The sequence below is a fragment of the Thunnus albacares genome, chromosome 23 (genome assembly GCF_914725855.1).
Source record: "Thunnus albacares chromosome 23, fThuAlb1.1, whole genome shotgun sequence".
Classification (NCBI taxonomy): domain Eukaryota; kingdom Metazoa; phylum Chordata; class Actinopteri; order Scombriformes; family Scombridae; genus Thunnus; species Thunnus albacares.
In genome coordinates, this window is record NC_058128.1 from 170,001 (window position 1) to 192,779 (window position 22,779).

General features: G+C 40.2%; 3 protein-coding genes across 6 annotated transcripts; 1 reads left to right on the forward strand and 2 right to left on the reverse strand.

Annotated features, from left to right (window-relative positions):
- Window positions 1-2,880: 2,880 nt before the first annotated feature.
- zgc:193726 (uncharacterized protein LOC561161 homolog) lies at window positions 2,881-15,664 on the reverse strand. 3 transcript variants are annotated; one of them, XM_044343160.1, is made up of 6 exons: window positions 14,982-15,658; window positions 14,525-14,563; window positions 14,231-14,281; window positions 14,130-14,153; window positions 10,727-10,777; window positions 3,744-4,424 (listed from the first exon to the last, which is right to left on the reverse strand). In XM_044343160.1, exons 1-6 carry the CDS (start codon window positions 15,062-15,064, stop codon window positions 4,295-4,297), a joined length of 378 nt encoding a protein of 125 aa, XP_044199095.1. In that variant the 5' UTR covers window positions 15,065-15,658; the 3' UTR covers window positions 3,744-4,294. The 3 variants fall into 3 exon arrangements, with proteins under 3 accessions (XP_044199096.1, XP_044199095.1, XP_044199097.1); XM_044343161.1 differs by lacking the exons at window positions 3,744-4,424; window positions 10,727-10,777 and adding an exon at window positions 2,881-3,203 and having other exon boundaries at window positions 14,982-15,656; XM_044343162.1 differs by lacking the exons at window positions 14,130-14,153; window positions 14,231-14,281 and having other exon boundaries at window positions 14,982-15,664.
- A 2,490-nt stretch (window positions 15,665-18,154) lies between these two features.
- Window positions 18,155-19,642, reverse strand: atp6v1f (ATPase H+ transporting V1 subunit F). Of its 2 annotated transcripts, none has more exons than XM_044343164.1 (3): window positions 19,380-19,642; window positions 18,715-18,921; window positions 18,155-18,634 (listed from the first exon to the last, which is right to left on the reverse strand). In XM_044343164.1, exons 1-2 carry the CDS (start codon window positions 19,535-19,537, stop codon window positions 18,720-18,722), a joined length of 360 nt encoding a protein of 119 aa, XP_044199099.1. In that variant the 5' UTR covers window positions 19,538-19,642; the 3' UTR covers window positions 18,155-18,634; window positions 18,715-18,719. The 2 variants fall into 2 exon arrangements, with proteins under 2 accessions (XP_044199099.1, XP_044199098.1); XM_044343163.1 differs by having other exon boundaries at window positions 18,155-18,624; window positions 18,705-18,921.
- A 436-nt stretch (window positions 19,643-20,078) lies between these two features.
- Window positions 20,079-21,670, forward strand: lamtor4 (late endosomal/lysosomal adaptor, MAPK and MTOR activator 4). The gene is made up of 4 exons (XM_044343159.1): window positions 20,079-20,192; window positions 20,332-20,427; window positions 21,114-21,231; window positions 21,367-21,670. The coding sequence occupies exons 1-4, from the start codon at window positions 20,109-20,111 to the stop codon at window positions 21,462-21,464; spliced, it is 396 nt and encodes a 131-aa protein (XP_044199094.1). The 5' UTR covers window positions 20,079-20,108; the 3' UTR covers window positions 21,465-21,670.
- Window positions 21,671-22,779: the final 1,109 nt, after the last annotated feature.

Below are 22,779 nucleotides of genomic sequence, written 5' to 3' on the forward strand. Positions count from 1 at the left end.
TATATATATATATATATATATATATATATATATATATAAGTGCACTATATATTAAAATATTAGAAACACCATTGAATATAATACACTCTTGTTCAGCAGCAGCCACCACAACCTACAAATTATCACCTTTCTGACAACGTCAACAAAAACACTGAAAATGTATAAACTTCATAAAAGTCGAATTTATGGCAGAGCTGCTGTGTTGGATTATTAGATTGCAAAGGTGTTCCTAATGAAGTGTGTGTGTGCAAGTAAATATATGTTTACTTTAAATAGAGTGAAGATTCAGCTTCTTGTTATTAAATCAGGTTCCTGCAGTGATGAGATTTATAAATAGAAACACATCAAATATAAATCTGATTCTTCAAACTTCTGTTTTTATTGATCAGACTCCTGCATGTGTTTAATGTCTTAATGTCTTCATGTTACAGTCACAAATATGTCTTTTATCTCCTCCAACATCCGTTTGTCTTTAACAGACAGACACGTCTTTTTATCACCTGAGATCAGATCCGTTCTTCACTGTTTATAAAGTAAAAACTGATCAAAATCCAGACAGATTGAGTTTGCGTAATAAAGGAAACAGTTTAGTGATAAAGAAATGTTTAATATCTGAGAGACTGAAGGGTTCATAATAACATTTAGTTTAAAATGATTCATCTCTGCTCGTTCCAGTCTGCATCATATTTCCTGTTTCTATGTATTTTCTGAAGCTCATTAATTAAATCTGAAGGTCTGGTGTGTTTAATATGTTTAATGCAGAACAGCTGATGTGTGTGTTTCATTAGCATGTTTAATGTCTGCAGTGTAATTATAGATTCTATTATTTAAATGAAGCCATCAGGTTTTATTAGGTGTAAAAGTGATTTTAATCATTTTTGCACCAGAGTAATAACAGCAATTTTATATGTTTCTGTTATAAAATAATAAAAGCAGTTTATACGTTTGTTTAACAGAGTAATAATAAAGATAATACAGCGTATAAACAGACTGCAGATGTGTGAATCGCTGGTCGTGCAGCAGCAGCAGCACTTCATTCGGCTCATGAATGAAGATAAAAGCAGGTTTCCTCTCACAGATGCTAATAAGTTACAGCTCATTAACATGTTTGGTGTTCAGTTTCATCATGAAGCCAAGCAGAGAGACGATATAACAACACAACACACCGGGGTCAAAGGTCACTGTGGAGTAGATTCTGAACCACTTCTTCTGTTTTTAATGTTCGTTCATCGTGAAACATCAACTTTATGTTTGAGTGAATTCAGCTGTATTGGGACAGTTTTTGTAATTCTATCTTGTGAAATATTCGATTTATTTAAAGTATCATTTTGTAGAATTAAATCATCTTTTCATCAATTCGTTAGTTCATCAACCAACAGTACATAAATTCATTGAAATGGTGCATCCATCAGCGTGTTCATCAACCTGGCCACTAATTCACCAAAATACTTTGAAGCATATTCATATCTATTCAACTCAAAAAGTCATCAAAACATTACAAAACAAAATGAAAATGTATTCATCAATGTCATCAACATTGTTTTCAGTCTGAGGATGGATCTTCCTCACTGCAGCACATCCACTCCTCTTCTCTCTTTGGATATTTGTTTGTCTCCGTACTTTCCTCCAAAAATGCTGCACAAATTCTCCTCAGTTATCTGCTTCTTTTGGGGTTGTTTCCCTTTGGCTCTGCTTCAAACATGTGTGCCTCGCTTGTGAGGTAGCAGCTTGGATCTTTTCAGCTTGCTGGTAGAGGGGCGATGGCAGGTAGGCAGTGTGATGAGATCATCAAAACTGGTTGTCTTCTCTTCGACTATGTTGCTGGGATCTGGAGGCTTCGTATCAGCGGTCTGGATAGATGTGGAAGGAGCCACCGTGGATCAGCTGTTGCTGGCACATCCAGGTTAACTGCCAGGGAGACGTCCAGCTTGGTGGTCACCATCTCAGTCACAGCATCTCCCTCTCTGCAGTCACAGTGATGTCAATCTCTGGAACTTCTTTTCTGTCAGTAGTCAGGCTCGGAGAGATCAGAGACCTGTCAATGCAAGTTTGGTCCAGAATATAGATCCCACTGCCCCTAAACCCTGCCCAGACATTCTGAGTTGTTGCTGCACTTTTCCATGTTTTTGAAAACACTCCAAGAAACAGAGGCTTCTGCAGCCTCTGCTCACCAGTCTCCCTGGTGAAGATACGGCCCTTCAGGTTCCAGTGGTACCTCAGGCTCCTGAAAAAGGCCCTGTCTGCTGGCTGCAGAATGTGGATGGTTTGTACAGGAAAGCACACAACATGCATATTGTTGTTTCTCATTAGTTCCAAGAATCTTTTGGTAGGGAAGTTATGAATTGTCTTCCCCAGTCCAGAAACACAGTCCACCCAGTCTCTGTTGTTTTGACCAGTGTGTTGTTGGGAGCCCCATAGCACCAGTCATTGGCCAACCACTTCCCCATGAAAATCACCCTTGAGTGGGCCATATTACCCCATCATGTTTAGACTTGCAAGTAGGGTGGTGGTCTCTCCTCCCAGCAGCAGGTACAGGAGAGGAATAGACCATAATCCAAAAAACTCAGCTCAGCAGAGTATAACCAGCATTTTGAGAGACAATTTTCAAACTTTGGAGCGAAACAAACAATAAAAAACAGACATATCTGACAGGACAAACAAACATGGAGATGTGCGTGCTGCCATCTTAGATTCAATCTCATCAGTGATGTCACAGTTTCTTCAGTCAGCTGACAGGAAGCTGAGGTGTTTTCCACAGCAGGAAGTGAAGATGAATTCAAACATCAGCATCAACATTCAGTTTTTCATCCAAACATTTTATTTTAACATATTATTAGAGTAACAGATTGAACTCAACATGAGGAGAGCCTGCTTCTCTGTTACCATGGCAACAGATTTGATCCTTTTATCACCTGGAGTGAATAAAATGAACCTTCACATGAACTCGATATCACAACACAAACTCCAGAGCTTTCACTCAAATCTCACTTTATTCATCAACATCTTAATAAACAAAGACTGACTGAATGTCTCATCGGCTGGTTAGGAGTGAGCGTGTCCTCTGACATCACTTCCCGTGTCCTAACGGATCTGAAGACCTTCGTCCGGCCCGTTCGTCACCTCCAGACTGAAGATCCTGGCCGAGATTCATCAGAGCACAAATACTGAGCTGACAGGGAGCAGGAGGCAGGTAACGCATCATCCTGAGAGATCAATACATCAATCAATACATCAATCAATACATCAATCAATACATCAATCAATATATCAATCAATATATCAATCAGTACATCAATACATCAATCAATACATCAATCAGTACATCAATACATCAATCAATATATCAATCAGTACATCAATACATCAATCAGTAGGTTGGTTCCCAACATGAGGCTCAGGAGCCCTGAAGGGGTCATATGATGATTCACAAGAGGACAGAGGAAAACCTGTGAGTTTTAGGGTCTGAAGACAGAGGACGTACAGACTGTAAAGACCCCTGAGGCACGTTTGTGACCATACAAATAAAACTACGACTCCCATGATGCATTTCACTGGCAAACATCCAGTCACAGAGCTTCATGTTCTGCCATCGAGCCAAAACTTCATCAAACATTCAGATGTTTAAATCACTTAACTTTATGATTCTGGACCACTTTCTAGTCATTTCAGTAACCATGGCAACAGCTCTAAACTCTGATTCATACTTCTGACTCCATAGAAACAGCAGCTGAGGCTCATGGGTATTGTAGTATTTAGATTACTTTAATGTGTTAATGAGCTGCAGGTAAAATACTATAATGAAAACTTCTGAAATGTGTAACAGCACCACCTGTTGTCAGATCTGCAGCAAATATGGTCTGATGACACTAAAGAATAATTTTGGATCTAAATTTGTGGTGACAAGTGAACAAGTTAATACTGAGATCAGATGAAAAACAGCTGGAAACAAACAAAAACAACAGAATGTTTTGCTTCCTGTCACCAGTGACGTTACACAGGAGACTCCAGTGTTCCTATGACGACAAGCTGTGATAAACCAGTAACAGAACACTTCCCTCTGCTACATGAAAAAAAATCTTTTTTTTTCTTTCTGACTCATATTTTGATTTTTTCATGTTAAAATAAGATTGTTTGATTTCCTGTTGATGCTGAAAACCTTTACAATGACAAAACGTGATGAGTGTTTGAAAATGTTCAGTAGATGAAGTCATGTGACAATAAACAGTGAACAGGTGGAAATAAAAACATTCTGCTATAGGTGTGATGATGATGACAATTATGATAATGAAGATGTTCATTTCTTTCCATTGCCAAATGGGTCTGAGGTGAGGCTGCCGGCCGTCTTGTCCCCAGTCTGCAGGCTGGAGCCAAGGTTTGCTGTCTGACAGGTGGGGAGGACGCAGTTGATGGAGTAGAACCCCGCACTAAAGGAGACCACAGGTGAGAGGACAGATGAGAGGACAGGTGAGACAACAGGTGAGTCGACAGGTGAGACGACAGGTGAGTCGACAGGTGAGACGACAGGTGAGACGACAAATGAGTCGACAGGTGAGTCGAGAGGTGAGAGGACAGGTGAGACGACAGGTGAGACGACAGGTGAGACGACAGGTGAGTCGAGAGGTGAGAGGACAGGTGAGACGACAGGTGAGACGACAGGTGAGACGACAGGTGAGACGACAAATGAGTCGACAGGTGAGTCGAGAGGTGAGAGGACAGGTGAGATGACAGGTGAGATGACAGGTGAGACGACAGGTGAGACGACAGGTGAGACGACAGGTGAGACGACAGGTGAGAAGAAAGGTGAGACGACAAATGAGTCGACAGGTGAGTCGAGAGGTGAGAGGACAGGTGAGACGACAGGTGAGATGACAAATGAGTCGACAGGTGAGTCGAGAGGTGAGAGGCAAGGTGAGATGACAGGTGAGAGGACAGGTGAGACGACAAGTGAGACGACAAATGAGTCGACAGGTGAGAAGAAAGGTGAGAGGACAGGTGAGACGACAGGTGAGACGACAGGTGAGACGACAGATGAGACGACAGGTGAGAAGAAAGGTGAGAGGACAGGTGAGACGACAGGTGAGAAGAAAGGTGAGAGGACAGGTGAGACGACAAATGAGTCGACAGGTGAGAGGACAGGTGAGACGACAGGTGAGACGACAGGTGAGAAGAAAGGTGAGACGACAGGTGAGACGACAGGTGAGAAGAAAGGTGAGACGACAGGTGAGACGACAGGTGAGAAGAAAGGTGAGTCGAGAGGTGAGTCGACAGGTGAGAAGAAAGGTGAGAGGACAGGTGAGACGACAGGTGAGACGACAGGTGAGACGACAAATGAGTCGACAGGTGAGTCGAGAGGTGAGTCGACAGGTGAGAAGAAAGGTGAGAGGACAGGTGAGATGACAAGTGAGACGACAGGTGAGAAGAAAGGTGAGAGGACAGGTGAGACGACAGGTGAGACGACAAATGAGTCGACAGGTGAGACGACAAATGAGTCGACAGGTGAGAAGAAAGGTGAGAGGACAGGTGAGATGACAGGTGAGTCGACAGGTGAGACGACAGGTGAGACGACAGGTGAGACGACAGGTGAGTCGACAGGTGAGACGACAGGTGAGACGACAGGTGAGAAGAAAGGTGAGAGGACAGGTGAGATGACAAGTGAGACGACAGGTGAGAAGAAAGGTGAGAGGACAGGTGAGACGACAGGTGAGAAGAAAGGTGAGAGGACAGGTGAGACGACAAATGAGTCGACAGGTGAGACGACAAATGAGTCGACAGGTGAGAAGAAAGGTGAGAGGACAGGTGAGATGACAGGTGAGTCGACAGGTGAGACGACAGGTGAGACGACAGGTGAGACGACAGGTGAGACGACAGGTGAGACGAGAGGTGAGACGACAGATGAGTCGAGAGGTGAGTCGACAGGTGAGAAGAAAGGTGAGAGGACAGGTGAGACGACAGGTGAGACGACAGGTGAGACGACAAATGAGTCGACAGGTGAGTCGAGAGGTGAGACGACAGGTGAGACGACAGGTGAGAGGACAGGTGAGACGACAGGTGAGAGGACAGGTGAGACGACAAATGAGTCGACAGGTGAGACGACAGGTGAGACGACAAATGAGTCGAGAGGTGAGACGACAGGTGAGACGACAAATGAGTCGAGAGGTGAGATGACAGGTGAGACGACAGGTGAGACGACAAATGAGTCGACAGGTGAGTCGAGAGGTGAGAGGACAAGTGAGACGACAGGTGAGACGACAGGTGAGAAGAAAGGTGAGAGGACAGGTGAGACGACAGGTGAGAAGAAAGGTGAGAGGACAGGTGAGAGGACAGGTGAGACGACAAGTGAGACGACAGGTGAGACGACAAGTGAGACGACAAATGAGTCGACAGGTGAGTCGAGAGGTGAGTCGACAGGTGAGAAGAAAGGTGAGAGGACAGGTGAGACGACAGGTGAGACGACAGGTGAGACGACAAATGAGTCGACAGGTGAGTCGAGAGGTGAGAGGACAGGTGAGACGACAGGTGAGACGACAGGTGAGACGACAGGTGAGACGACAAGTGAGACGACAGGTGAGACGACAAGTGAGACGACAAGTGAGTCGACAGGTGAGTCGAGAGGTGAGAGGACAGGTGAGTCGACAGGTGAGTCGAGAGGTGAGTCGACAGGTGAGAAGAAAGGTGAGAGGACAGGTGAGACGACAGGTGAGACGACAGGTGAGTCGAGAGGTGAGACGACAAATGAGTCGACAGGTGAGTCGAGAGGTGAGAGGACAGGTGAGATGACAGGTGAGAGGACAGGTGAGACGACAGGTGAGACGACAGGTGAGACGACAGATGAGACGACAGGTGAGTCGAGAGGTGAGAGGACAGGTGAGACGACAGGTGAGACGACAAATGAGTCGAGAGGTGAGTCGACAGGTGAGAAGAAAGGTGAGAGGACAGGTGAGACGACAGGTGAGAAGAAAGGTGAGAGGACAGGTGAGACGACAGGTGAGACGACAAATGAGTCGACAGGTGAGAGGACAGGTGAGACGACAGGTGAGACGACAGGTGAGAAGAAAGGTGAGACGACAGGTGAGACGACAGGTGAGAAGAAAGGTGAGACGACAGGTGAGACGACAGGTGAGAAGAAAGGTGAGTCGAGAGGTGAGTCGACAGGTGAGAAGAAAGGTGAGAGGACAGGTGAGACGACAGGTGAGACGACAGGTGAGACGACAAATGAGTCAACAGGTGAGTCGAGAGGTGAGTCGACAGGTGAGAAGAAAGGTGAGAGGACAGGTGAGATGACAAGTGAGACGACAGGTGAGAAGAAAGGTGAGAGGACAGGTGAGACGACAGGTGAGACGACAAATGAGTCGACAGGTGAGACGACAAATGAGTCGACAGGTGAGAAGAAAGGTGAGAGGACAGGTGAGATGACAGGTGAGTCGACAGGTGAGACGACAGGTGAGACGACAGGTGAGACGAGAGGTGAGACGACAGATGAGTCGAGAGGTGAGTCGACAGGTGAGAAGAAAGGTGAGAGGACAGGTGAGACGACAGGTGAGACGACAGGTGAGACGACAGGTGAGACGACAAATGAGTCGACAGGTGAGTCGAGAGGTGAGACGACAGGTGAGACGACAGGTGAGAGGACAGGTGAGACGACAGGTGAGAGGACAGGTGAGACGACAAATGAGTCGACAGGTGAGACGACAGGTGAGACGACAAATGAGTCGAGAGGTGAGACGACAGGTGAGACGACAAATGAGTCGAGAGGTGAGATGACAGGTGAGACGACAGGTGAGACGACAAATGAGTCGACAGGTGAGTCGAGAGGTGAGAGGACAAGTGAGACGACAGGTGAGACGACAGGTGAGAAGAAAGGTGAGAGGACAGGTGAGACGACAGGTGAGAAGAAAGGTGAGAGGACAGGTGAGACGACAGGTGAGACGACAAGTGAGACGACAGGTGAGACGACAAGTGAGACGACAAATGAGTCGACAGGTGAGTCGAGAGGTGAGTCGACAGGTGAGAAGAAAGGTGAGAGGACAGGTGAGACGACAGGTGAGACGACAGGTGAGACGACAAATGAGTCGACAGGTGAGTCGAGAGGTGAGAGGACAGGTGAGACGACAGGTGAGACGACAGGTGAGACGACAGGTGAGACGACAAGTGAGACGACAGGTGAGACGACAAGTGAGACGACAAATGAGTCGACAGGTGAGTCGAGAGGTGAGAGGACAGGTGAGTCGACAGGTGAGTCGAGAGGTGAGTCGACAGGTGAGAAGAAAGGTGAGAGGACAGGTGAGACGACAGGTGAGACGACAGGTGAGTCGAGAGGTGAGACGACAAATGAGTCAACAGGTGAGTCGAGAGGTGAGAGGACAGGTGAGATGACAGGTGAGAGGACAGGTGAGACGACAAATGAGTCGACAGGTGAGAAGAAAGGTGAGAGGACAGGTGGGACGACAGGTGAGACGACAAATGAGTCGACAGGTGAGACGACAGGTGAGTCGAGAGGTGAGTCGACAGGTGAGAAGAAAGGTGAGAGGACAGGTGAGACGACAGGTGAGACGACAAATGAGTCGACAGGTGAGACGACAGGTGAGACGACAAATGAGTCGACAGGTGAGTTGAGAGGTGAGTCGACAGGTGAGAAGAAAGGTGAGAGGACAAATGAGTCGACAAGTGAGTCGAGAGGTGAGACGACAGGTGAGACGACAAGTGAGTCGACAGGTGAGTCGAGAGGTGAGTCGACAGGTGAGAAGAAAGGTGAGAGGACAGGTGAGACGACAGGTGAGACGACAGGTGAGAAGAAAGGTGAGAGGACAGGTGAGACGACAGGTGTGAGGAAAGGTGAGACGACAGGTGAGACGACAAGTGAGACGACAAATGAGTCGACAGGTGAGTCGAGAGGTGAGAAGAAAGGTGAGAGGACAGGTGAGATGACAGGTGAGACGACAAATGAGTCGACAGGTGAGTCGAGAGGTGAGAGGACAGGTGAGATGACAGGTGAGAGGACAGGTGAGACGACAAGTGAGACGACAAATGAGTCGACAGGTGAGAAGAAAGGTGAGACGACAGGTGAGACGACAAGTGAGACGACAAATGAGTCGACAGGTGAGTCGAGAGGTGAGAAGAAAGGTGAGAGGACAGGTGAGATGAAAGGTGAGACGACAAATGAGTCGACAGGTGAGTCGAGAGGTGAGAGGACAGGTGAGATGACAGGTGAGAGGACAGGTGAGACGACAGGTGAGACGACAAATGAGTCGACAGGTGAGACGACAGGTGAGACGACAGGTGAGACGACAAATGAGTCGACAGGTGAGAAGAAAGGTGAGAGGACAGGTGAGACGACAGGTGAGACGACAGGTGAGAAGAAAGGTGAGAGGACAGGTGAGACGACAGGTGAGAGGACAAATGAGTCGACAGGTGAGACGACAGGTGAGACGACAGGTGAGACGACAAATGAGTCGACAGGTGAGTCGACAGGTGAGTCGAGAGGTGAGACGACAGGTGAGACGACAAATGAGTCGACAGGTGAGTCGAGAGGTGAGTCGACAGGTGAGAAGAAAAGTGAGAGGACAGGTGAGACGACAGGTGAGACGACAGGTGAGAAGAAAGGTGAGAAGACAGGTGAGACGACAGGTGAGACGACAGGTGAGAAGACAGGTGAGACGACAGGTGAGACGACAGGTGAGACGACAAGTGAGACGACAAATGAGTCGACAGGTGAGTCGAGAGGTGAGAAGAAAGGTGAGAGGACAGGTGAGACGACAGGTGAGACGACAAATGAGTCGACAGGTGAGTCGAGAGGTGAGAGGACAGGTGAGATGACAGGTGAGAGGACAGGTGAGACGACAAGTGAGACGACAAATGAGTCGACAGGTGAGAAGAAAGGTGAGAGGACAGGTGAGACGACAGGTGAGACGACAAATGAGTCGACAGGTGAGACGACAGGTGAGTCGAGAGGTGAGTCGACAGGTGAGAAGAAAGGTGAGAGGACAGGTGAGACGACAGGTGAGACGACAAATGAGTCGACAGGTGAGACAACAGGTGAGACGACAAATGAGTCGACAGGTGAGTCGAGAGGTGAGTCGACAGGTGAGAAGAAAGGTGAGAGGACAGGTGAGACGACAGGTGAGACGACAGGTGAGAAGAAAGGTGAGAGGACAGGTGAGACGACAGGTCAGAGGACAAATGAGTCGACAGGTGAGTCGAGAGGTGAGACGACAGGTGAGACGACAAATGAGTCGACAGGTGAGTCGACAGGTGAGTCGAGAGGTGAGACGACAGGTGAGACGACAAATGAGTCGACAGGTGAGTCGAGAGGTGAGTCGACAGGTGAGAAGAAAGGTGAGAGGACAGGTGAGACGACAGGTGAGACGACAGGTGAGAAGAAAGGTGAGACGACAGGTGAGACGACAGGTGAGACGACAGGTGAGAAGAAAGGTGAGACGACAGGTGAGACGACAGGTGAGTCGACAGGTGAGAAGAAAGGTGAGAGGACAGGTGAGACGACAGGTGAGACAACAAGTGAGACGACAGGTGAGATGACAGGTGAGACGACAGGTGAGACAACAGGTGAGACAAGAGGTAAGTCAAGAGGTCAGACGACAGTTGAATCGACAGGTGAGATGACAGGTGAGACAAGAGGTGAGTCGAGGTGAGGTGACAGGTTGAAACAAACTAGTTTCAACCTGATGTCAAACATGAAAATAATGAAATAGTCAGAAATTAATTCACTCACGTGGCCGGAGAAATAGACGAGTGGTTTCCTGTGTTGTTTGGTCTGAAGTCACTGAATAAAAAATATTAAACTACATTACATAAGAAAATGTATTATTTACAATTGATTTGCTTTTGACTGCTGAACTGATTTATGAAAGAGTTTCTTTGGTATATAAACAGGTATATAAATAAAGAGGTAAGTATATAAACAAGTAAATATATAAAGAGGTAAGTATATAAACAGGTATATATATATAAAGAGATAAGTATATAAACAGGTATATAAATAAAGAGATAAGTATATAAACAGGTATATATATATATATATATAAAGAGATAAGTATATAAACAGGTATATATATATATATATATATAAATAGATAAGTATATAAACAGGTATATATATATATATATATATATATATATATATAAAGAGATAAGTACATAAACAGGTATATAAATAAAGAGATAAGTATATAAACAGGCATATATATAAAGAGATAAGTACATAAACAGGTATATATATAAAGAAGTAAGTACATAAACAGGTATATATATAAAGAGATAAGTATATAAACAGGTATATATATATATATATATAAAGAGATAAGTATATAAACAGGTATATAAATAAAGAGATAAGTATATAAACAGGTATATATATATATATATATATATATATATAAAGAGATAAGTATATAAACAGGTATATAAATAAAGAGATAAGTACATAAACAGGTATATAAATAAAGAGATAAGTATATAAACAGGTATATATATATATATATATAAAGAGATAAGTACATAAACAGGTATATAAATAAATAGATAAGTATATAAACAGGCATATATATAAAGAGATAAGTACATAAATAGGTATATATATAAAGAAGTAAGTACATAAACAGGTATATATATAGAAAGATAAGTATATAAACAGGTATATATATAAAGAAGTAAGTACATAAACAGGTATATAAATAAAGAGATAAGTATATAAACAGGTATATATATAAAGAAGTAAGTACATAAACAGGTATATATATAAAGAGATAAGTATATAAACAGGTATATATATAAAGAGATAAGTACATAAACATGGATATATAGAGAGAGAGAAGTATATAAACAGGTATATGAATAAGGAGATAAGTATATAAAAAGGTATATATATATAAAGAAGTAAGTATATAAACAGGTATATATATATAAAGAGATAAGTATATAAACAGGTATATATATAAAGAAGTAAGTATATAAACAGGTATATATATATAGACAGGTAAGTACATAAAAAGGTATATAAATAAAGAGATAAGTATATAAACAGGTATATATATAAAGAAGTAAGTACATAAACAGGTATATATATATAAAGAGATAAGTATATAAACAGGTATATAAATAAAGAGATAAGTATATAAACAGGTATATATATAAAGAAGTAAGTATATAAACAGGTATATATATATATATATATATATATATATATATATATATATATATAAAGAGATAAGTCTATAAACAGGTATATATATAAAGAGATAAGTATATAAACAGGTATATAAATAAAGAGATAAGTATATAAACAGGCATATATATAAAGAAGTAAGTATATAAACAGGTATATATATAGACAGGTAAGTACATAAACAGGTATATAAATAAAGAGATAAGTATATAAACAGGTATATAAATAAAGAGATAAGTATATAAACAGGTATATAAATAAAGAGATAAGTATATAAACAGGTATATATATATATATATATATATATATATAAAGAGATAAGTACATAAACAGGTATATAAATAAAGAGATAAGTATATAAACAGGTATATATATATATATATATATATATATATATATATATATATATATATAAAGAGATAAGTACATAAACAGGTATATAAATAAATAGATAAGTATATAAACAGGCATATATATAAAGAGATAAGTACATAAATAGGTATATATATAAAGAAGTAAGTACATAAACAGGTATATATATAGAAAGATAAGTATATAAACAGGTATATATATAAAGAAGTAAGTACATAAACAGGTATATAAATAAAGGGATAAGTATATAAACAGGTATATATATAAAGAAGTAAGTACATAAACAGGTATATATATAAAGAGATAAGTATATAAACAGGTATATATATAAAGAGATAAGTACATAAACATGGATATATATAGAGAGAGAAGTATATAAACAGGTATATGAATAAGGAGATAAGTATATAAAAAGGTATATATATATATAAAGAGATAAGTCTATAAACAGGTATATATATAAAGAAGTAAGTATATAAACAGGTATATATATATATAGACAGGTAAGTACATAAAAAGGTATATAAATAAAGAGATAAGTATATAAACAGGTATATATATAAAGAAGTAAGTATATAAACAGGTATATATATAAAGAAGTAAGTATATAAACAGGTATATAAATAAAGAGATAAGTATATAAACAGGTATATATATAAAGAAGTAAGTACATAAACAGGTATATATATATAAAGAGATAAGTATATAAACAGGTATATAAATAAAGAGATAAGTATATAAACAGGTATATATATAAAGAAGTAAGTATATAAACAGGTATATATATATATATATATATATATATATATATATATATATATATATATAAAGAGATAAGTATATAAACAGGTATATAAATAAAGAGATAAGTATATAAACAGGCATATATATAAAGAAGTAAATATATAAACAGGTATATATATAGACAGGTAAGTACATAAACAGGTATATAAATAAAGAGATAAGTATATAAACAGGCATATATATAAAGAAGTAAGTATATAAACAGGTATATATATAGACAGGTAAGTACATAAACAGGTATATAAATAAAGAGATAAGTATATAAACAGGTATATATATATAAAGAGATAAGTATATAAACAGGTATATATATATAAAGAGATAAGTATATAAACAGGTATATATATAAAGAAGTAAGTATATAAACAGGTATATATATAAAGAAGTAAGTATATAAACAGGTATATATATAGACAGGTAAGTACATAAACAGGTATATAAATAAAGAGATAATTATATAAACAGGTATATATACATAAAGAGATAAGTATATAAACAGGTATATATATATAAAGAGATAAGTATATAAACAGGTATATATATAAAGAAGTAAGTATATAAACAGGTATATATATAGACAGGTAAGTACATAAACAGGTATATAAATAAAGAGATAAGTATATAAACAGGTATATATATAAAGAAGTAAGTATATAAACAGGTATATATATAAAGAAGTAAGTATATAAACAGGTATATATATAGACAGGTAAGTACATAAACAGGTATATAAATAAAGAGATAAGTATATAAACAGGTATATAAATAAACTCACTCTTTTTGCTGTGGAAGAGCATTCCTGGAAAACAAACAAACTAGTTTCAACCTGATGTCAAACATGAAAATAATGAAATAGCCAGAAATTAATTCACTCACGTGGACGAAGAAACAGACGAGTAGTTTCCTGTGTTGTTTGATCTGAAGTAACTGAATAAAATATATTAAACTACATTACATAAGAAAATGTATTATTTACAATTGATTTGCTTTTGACTGCTGAACTGATTTATGAAAGAGTTTCTTTGGTAAAATCGAGGACTTTTCTAATGAAGTTCTCTGTGTAATTTCAGCAAATAACAAAATGTCACTAAACCCCATAAAGCTGAGATGTAAATGACATTGCAGATATGTTTACATGTTTACATGTTTACATGTTTACATGTTACTCACCCTGTGAAGTCGGCGGTGACATTCTGATGAAACTCGGGTCTGCAGATAAAACACAGAAAAAAACGTGAGCTCTCTGTAATCGGATCACATGATTAAACGTCATTAAATGTCACAAAAACATTAGAAATAACTGAATAACTAAACCAGACTTTTTATTCAACATTTAGTTTAATTTAATTAAGCAAAATAAAGATGTAAATGTTATAATTACACTTTCATATTAAATATATTATTACTTTTTATCTCTATGGTTTTAACATTTTTTAATCTCCTTTCTACATTTCTTTGGTTAAAAATCTTTTTATGTCTCGTGTTCTGTAGTGAACGTCTGATGTCATGTGACACGCAGGTTATGACTCACCTGGTGACGTTCTGCAGGTTTCTCTACAAACACAAAAACCATCAGGAAAACCCAGAGACGGTTTTACCGTCAGTGTCACCTGTGATCAGATCTCACCTGGAGAGGTTGTGTGCAGGAAGAGGACGAGCAGAAGCAGAGATCACCATCATCATCATCATCATCAGAAACACAGTCGTCATGGTGACAGAGAGGAGCGCCGAGGTTCAGACTGAGGCCGACTCGTCGCTTTTATACTCGACTCTGCATCTGTCAGCTGATCTGAGCTCGGTGTTCACACGTCAGCGCCGCCTCCTGCTGTCGGCTGAAGGTCGGCTGAAGGTCGGCGCCGTCCGCTGTGACTGATGATGTTGTTCAGCGTTGTTTCAATATTTACAGTTTGAGTTTATCAGCTCAGCTGTCAGCAGGTTCATGAGAAACTCAGAGGACGAGTTTATTTATTGAAACTTTATCTCTACATGTGTTAAACATCTTCTTCTCATGTTTTAAAGCTGCTTTAAATAAGAATCTTATAATTGTCTCCCCAAACTCCAGAACCTGTGAATGTAAATATCATTTATTATTTATTATTGTTCTCCTGTTATTTCTCAGTGTTTCCACGTCACACCTGTCAGCTGAATACTGGACCGTGATTGGCTCCAAACTAGCTGTGATGTCATAAATCCTGCAGGTGTTAAACTGAGATTTAAGGTGTTTTCTGTAGTTTCATGTATTTCATGTGCTGCTCATTGTTGGGTCTGTAAATTAAAGAGAGTTCAGTGTGAGAGAGAGTGCAGTTTGACCTGCTCGATGTGAAAAGTGCCTTGAGATGACTTTTGTTGTGATATGGCGCTATATAAATAAAAATTGATTGATTGATTGATTGATTGATGACTTCCGAACCTTGACTGTTTGTTTATTTGGCCATCTGTTGCCATGACGACAACTTGTGAGTTCAAAGGTCTGTACTAGGAAGCAGATTTGTGGTCAACGAGGTAACTTCAGGTGTGACGTCTCAAGTCTCCTCGCCTGAACCGGAAGTTGTTCCTGATGCACCATTTTGACGAGCGTCCCAAGTCTCTTATTCTGCTCGGAGGAGCGAGGAAACACGAGAGCAGCCTCACAGGAAGTCTTTTACCAGCCGACACGCCCCCTTATTGGATATCAGTTATTGATTGGACGCTGCAGCTGATCAGACTGATCTGATACATCACTGCAGTTTCACACCGACGTGACAGATTATAGATTCAATTTAAATGTTTCACTCCCAAGTTTTATGCTTTACTTGTTTTCTGATTCATCATAAAGTTAAAATCAGTTAACTGTCGGTCTGATCAACAAAAGAACCAAAAACAACTTTCTTCATGTATTAGAAAGATTTTTCTTTTCATGATGTTATTTCCTCCATTAAACTGTTTCTTGCTGACAGAGAGACTCTTCCTGACTTTAATTTGATCCATAATAACAGTTCAACACATTTATATTTTACATCATTTATCCTCATTTACATTCAGTCACATGTGAGGCTGAAACTTCCTGAACGTCGGGTTTGATATGAGTTACATAATTTCCATTTTCCCTGAAACATTTAGCCAAATACATATTTCCCAGTGTTCAGGAGACACTCTGATCATATTCTGGGTTATTGAATAATGAATTCACTATCAGGATTATCAAAAGATACAGATACAAATAATCAATAAATAGTATAAATGCATTCTGCCAGTAGAAATGGTTCCTGTGCGTCTGAGCAGGACACAGTATAAATACAGAATGCAGGTTTTTATTGAGGTGTTTGTTAAACAGGAAACAGCTGCAGAGAGGAAACAGCTGCTCTGGCTGTGATAACTGTGAACCTTTATTAGTGTTAACACAGTGCACACGTGCACAGACACAAACTCCATCAGAAGTTTCTACAGCTGTTAAAGCCGACTGATCCAGCTGTGATCAGCTGATCCAGCTGTGATCAGCTGTCGCCGTCATCAGAAACAGACGTCGCTTCACGTGACGCTTCAGAGGAGCGGACGTCTCATGTCTCTTAAAGCACATGTCCTCGTTTCCTCTCCTCGCGTGGTTTCCTCGCGTCTCTCCTGCGGTGGGCGGGACTCAGACGCCAAGAAAAGACGCCAGTGAGGGAAACGTGGACGCAGTTTAAGGGACTTGGATGCACCCTGGGTTTTCAGTCCTACGACGGTGGTTCACTTCTTACCGAGGTTCATCACCATGGTAACTGATGCTGAACAGTTAACACCCCGACTACTGACCAATCAGATCACTGGAAATAAAGAGTCATCATTCCTACAGGATCCCGACATGGACAAAAGTCCCGAAGTAAAATAAAGTGATTTTTAAAAAGATCAATATATATTTTTATAGATCAGTAGAAACATTTTATTGTTTCATGTTTCTGGTTTTAAATCAGAGCTTCTAACAAACGGAGATCGTTTACGACACTAAACACATATTTTAGTAGTTTAATAGTGATTTTACTCTCTGATTCATGGCTGCAGTCAGAATAACATCAGACAACTGCAGATAAACACCAGAGATCAATAATCCTCACTGTTAATTGGCTCCATGATTATAAATCATCAGTCATTAAATACTTTTACACTCTTTGCTTCAGCAGCAGAAACAGTCTGACGTTACTTTAAGTTTGTTATGTGACATATTCAGATGGTTTGTAAACAGTGAAAATACTCCCTCTATACTTCAGTCATATAGAATAATTCCTACATGGATTTGATTTATTTATGATTTCTAGTGTTTGTTGTATGATTACAGGCTCGTTTACATTCACTTGGTTGAATCTGCAGGTTCTTGGTTTCACTGTTTCATCTCATACGAAGAACTTCATTCATGGTTCTGATGACGTCACTCGTTAATAACGACCCGCCTCTTTCACATGAACGCGCTCGTAATTAACGACCCGCCTCTTTCACATGAACGCGCTCGTTATTAACGACCCGCCTCTTTCACATGAACGCGCTCGTTATTAACGACCCGCCTCATTCACATGAACGCGCTCGCAGCTGTTAAACCAGAGTTACTGAGCTGGTTGGTAACAGCGTCATAGTTCTGGTTCTGGTTCTTCATAGTTCTGGTTCTGGACGGACAAAGTCAGGCACAGTGAGGACAGATAACCTGGATATGTTCCTGGATATGTTGAACCTGCTTCATAGTTCAGACTTCTGATAAAATGATCACATGACGTCATCAGCACTCTGTCCAATCAGATTAAACTTTAAGGTTTCAAAGGAAAAGTGTTTTATATCAAATATAATGAAACTGAATCTCACAACAACAACATTTATTTCATCATCTGATAAGTTAAAACATCTGAAACAAACAAACAAACACAGTTTAATATAATTTTTTCCATCAGGACGTCTGACAGGAAGGAAAACTTGATATTTTTATCAGCTGCTTGTCACATGACATGAACAACTTCTTCCACTTCCTGAAAAACTCAATGAACTAAAATTTGTTTTCAAAAAGCAGAAATAAAAAGAAAAACACGACAAACATCACGTGACAAAGAATCGATTAGAAATCAATATGTTCAGTTATTATTGGATCATCAAACGTCACTGAAACAGAAACAATACACCGATCAATACACCGATCAATACACCGATCACCAAACATGTTAATCACACGCTTACTGTGTGTGTGTGTGTTTACTTACTGTGTGTGTGTGTTTACTGTGTGTGTGTTTAGTGTGTGTGTGTGTGTTTACAGTGTGTGTGTGTGTGTTTAGTGTGTGTGTGTGTGTTTACTTACTGTGTGTGTGTGTTTACTGTGTGTGTGTTTAGTGTGTGTGTGTGTGTTTGTGTGTGTAAAGTGTGTGTGTTGAGTTCATCGGAAGTCCTCGGCGGAGAACATGCCCTTGGCTCGGCGCAGGATGGAGTCCTTGGACGCGTCGTACGGATGCTCTTTGGACGGGATCTCCAGCACGGCGGGGATCGACTGCATGTGGGCGTCGATGGCGTGACGGATCATCTCGGCGATGAACTGATTGATCAGGATGATGCCGATGTCGTTCCGACCCAAGAAGCTCCTGCAGAGACGAAGAAACGCAGAAAACATTTCTATCAATTCAATCAAAACATTTCACATCCGATCGTTCGCTCAGTGTTTTAGAAATAAATGAATAAACATTCAGAAAATGATCCTAAACTGATCTGATGATTAAAAAGGAATTACTGAATAACTTTGGTTTAGTAAACATGAGACAGAAGAACAGAAGAACTGGGATTACACACAAAACTCCATTTAAACAATCTGACATTTTCATTGACAACAGAAAAAATGTCAAAATGAGCATTTAGGAGGTTTAATTTACTGAATATCAGCTGCTGGATGGATCATTAATATATTGAACATCAGGCAACAATTTAACATTCTGGGATTAAAACTGGAAAATGCTGAAATCAGCTTCAGTTTTAATTGTTATCAGCTGATTATTGGATTGATCACGTGTGTGATTGATGAACGTCAGTTTGCTGAGTCTCTTACTTGAAGGTCTCCTCGATCTCCGTGATGCTCGTGTCCTTCTCCACCACCAAGAAATTCGGTTTCCGGTTCTTGTTGAGTTCGCCGATCCCACCGAGCAGGAATCCGGTGCACGTGTCCTCATCACCGATAACGGCGATCAGTTTCCCGCGGCCGGCCATCACGAGCTGAAAAAACACCAGATTAACGGAGAAAACAGAGACTCAGCTTCCCTGACAATATCTGCAGATCATGTGAGAGAGTCAGCTGACCGACACTTCCGCTTTCTCACACCTTCTTAGAGGTGTAAGCGCGCACTCTGCTGCCCGGCGGGAAAATAACAACTAACCGGAAGTGACCTGTTAAACAGCGAGTTGCACTTCAGACATGTTTTAATTAATTTATTATTGACTTATTTTACCATTTATATTGAAAAACAAAAACAAAATGCTGTCACATGTAATAAAACTATGACGTCATGTTTGTGCCTAACATGCTGCCTTCAGGGAATCCATGTAAAACTCAGTTTCTGTATTGGAAAATCAGAAAAACACAAATACTACAACTCTTCTTGTTTGCTAGAGAAGGAAATAACATAAAATATATGAAATTATGAAATAAATAAAGTACAAGTGAAAATAAAATTAGGAACAACAGTAGAGGTGTGATAAAGGACACTTCCAATACACGTATGAATACATTTCTAGAGAATCACGTGATTTTCCGACAGCCAATGAAAGCCTCACGAGTCACATGAAAAGTCACGCGGAAAGGCGGAAGTGCAGCTCAGCTCCGACAAACTGTCAAAACAGCAGCAGCAGAAGAAGAAGAAGAATGGTGAGTTTTGATGGTTTTAAAGTTTTAGTTTGACTCTAATCATCGTTATGACGTCATATAATTATCACTGTGACGTGCACGTGACTGTGATTTAGCCTGTTAGCCTGTTAGCTTCATCGGAACATGCGTGTGTTTACAGACGGCTGCGGGTCTGACTGCGGGTCTGACTGCGGGTCTGGAGCGGATCCCGGACCAGCTCGGCTACCTGGTCATCAGTGAGGACGGGGTTCTGGCCGTGAGTGAACAACACACCAGTTAAATTAACTAGTTGATGCCGGTTAACTAACTAATTAACTAACTGGTTAATGTGGATTGTTTATATGCTGATACGCCGTTTGCTCAGTGATGATTAGAAATATTATCAATCAATGTTATCGATCTATACTGAAAAAAACAATAAGTTGCTTGATTTTTGAATGTTTCACTTGTGTCAGTGGGTTAATTAACACCAAACTCCATTTAAATATCAATTTAACACATTTGTTAAATCAGTGTTAATAAAATCATTTTGTAGTTTAATTCAATCAATATGAGAATGTTTCCATGATTTTATCATCTCTTTCTTACAGTTTGCTGACGTATTTAACGATTGAAACATTTTCAGAAAATTTCCACAACAAATGAATAAATATGTTAAAGTTCATGACTGTTGAATGGAGTTTGGGTTTGTTTAGTCACAGAGGCCCAAAAATCACACTCGTCGATATCGCAGCATTGGTGGATTAATTATATGCTGAGCTGACCTTTGATCCCTGACGGCTGGAAATATTTTCAGTCAACGTCTTCAAGGCATTAATAAAGGAAATGTTAAGTTGTTTAGTTTTTGAATGGAGTTTGGTACAACAGACAGTAAAGCAGTGAGTTTACACTGATAAGAAAGGTTCTGATGAATTCTGACCTCTGACCTCCACCCCCCATCAGTCTGCAGGTGAGCTGGAGAACGATGAACACACAGCAGGTGTGATGATGCAGATGGTTCGAACAGCGAGTCGCTTCAGGTTACCTGGATCAGCTGATCCGCCCTTCAAACGCATGTCAGGTAACACACACACACACACACACACACACACAGACTCCGGGAAACTGCAGCTGAGCTCTCACCTGGACTCACCTGGACTCACCTGGACTCACCTGGACTCACCTGGACTCACCTGTGGTCTGTTTCCCTCCTCAGTGATTCTGGAGGATTTCGTTTACATGGTGACGGTTTCTGGACAGAAAGTCTTTGTGGTCAAACGACAGAACAACCAACAGGAGCCAATCAGTGTTTAGACACGGACAGAGGAAGTGAGGTGGAGGTCACGTGGTCTGATGAGCAGCAGCGATGATGATCATGATGAAGGTCAGAGGTCAACAGGTGTTTGTCCAGCAGAGACGCAGCTGAAGTTCAACTCTTGTATTTGATTTACAGAAAGTGTTTGTATCATGTTTGATTTTTGTATTTAACCTGCCGGAGTGAAATAAAATCATTTAAATCACCAACGTGTTCTTTACTATCTCCCAGTGAACTTTACAATCCTCCCAGTGAACTTTACAATCCTCCCAGTGAACTTTACAATCCTCCCAGTGAACTTTACAATCCTCCCAGTGAACTTTACAACCCTCCCAGTGAACTTTACAATCCTCCCAGTATCCCTCTTGCCAAATAGAATCAAAAGCCTTTTAAAAGTCAATGAAACAGGCAAAAATTTTGCCCTTGTTTTTTTTGTATGTGATGGTTAATTAGTGTAGAGTGTAAACATGGTCACTAGTGATGGTTAATTAAAGTGTAAACGTGGTCACTAGTGATGGTTAATTAAAGTGTAAACATGGTCAGTAGTGATGTTTAATTAGAGTGTAAACATGGTCAGTAGTGATGTTTAATTAGAGTGTAAACATGGTCACTAGTGATGGTTTATTAGTGTAGAGTGTAAACATGGTCACTAGTGATGGTTAATTAGAGTGTAAACATGGTCAGTAGTGATGGTTAATTAAAGTGTAAACATGGTCAGTAGTGATGTTTAATTAGAGTGTAAACATGGTCAGTAGTGATGTTTAATTAGAGTGTAAACATGGTCACTAGCGATGGTTAATTAAAGTGTAAACGTGGTCACTAGTGATGGTTAATTAAAGTGTAAACATGGTCACTAGTTATGGTTTATTAGTGTAGAGTGTAAACATGGTCACTAGTGATGGTTAATTAAAGTGTAAACATGGTCAGTAGTGATGGTTAATTAAAGTGTAAACATGGTCACTAGTGATGGTTTATTAGTGTAGAGTGTAAACATGGTCACTAGTGATGGTTAATTAAAGTGTAAACATGGTCACTAGTGATGGTTAATTTAAGTGTAAACATGGTCACTAGTGATGGTTAATTAAAGTGTAAACATGGTCAGTAGTGATGTTTACTTAGAGTGTAAACATGGTCACTAGTGATGGTTAATTAAAGTGTAAATGTGGTCAGTAGTGATGTTTCCTTAGAGTGTAAACATGGTCACTAGTGATGGTTAATTAAAGTGCAAACATGGTCAGTAGTGATGTTTACTTAGAGTGTAAACATGGTCACTAGTGATGGTTAATTAAAGTGTAAACATGGTCACTAGTGATG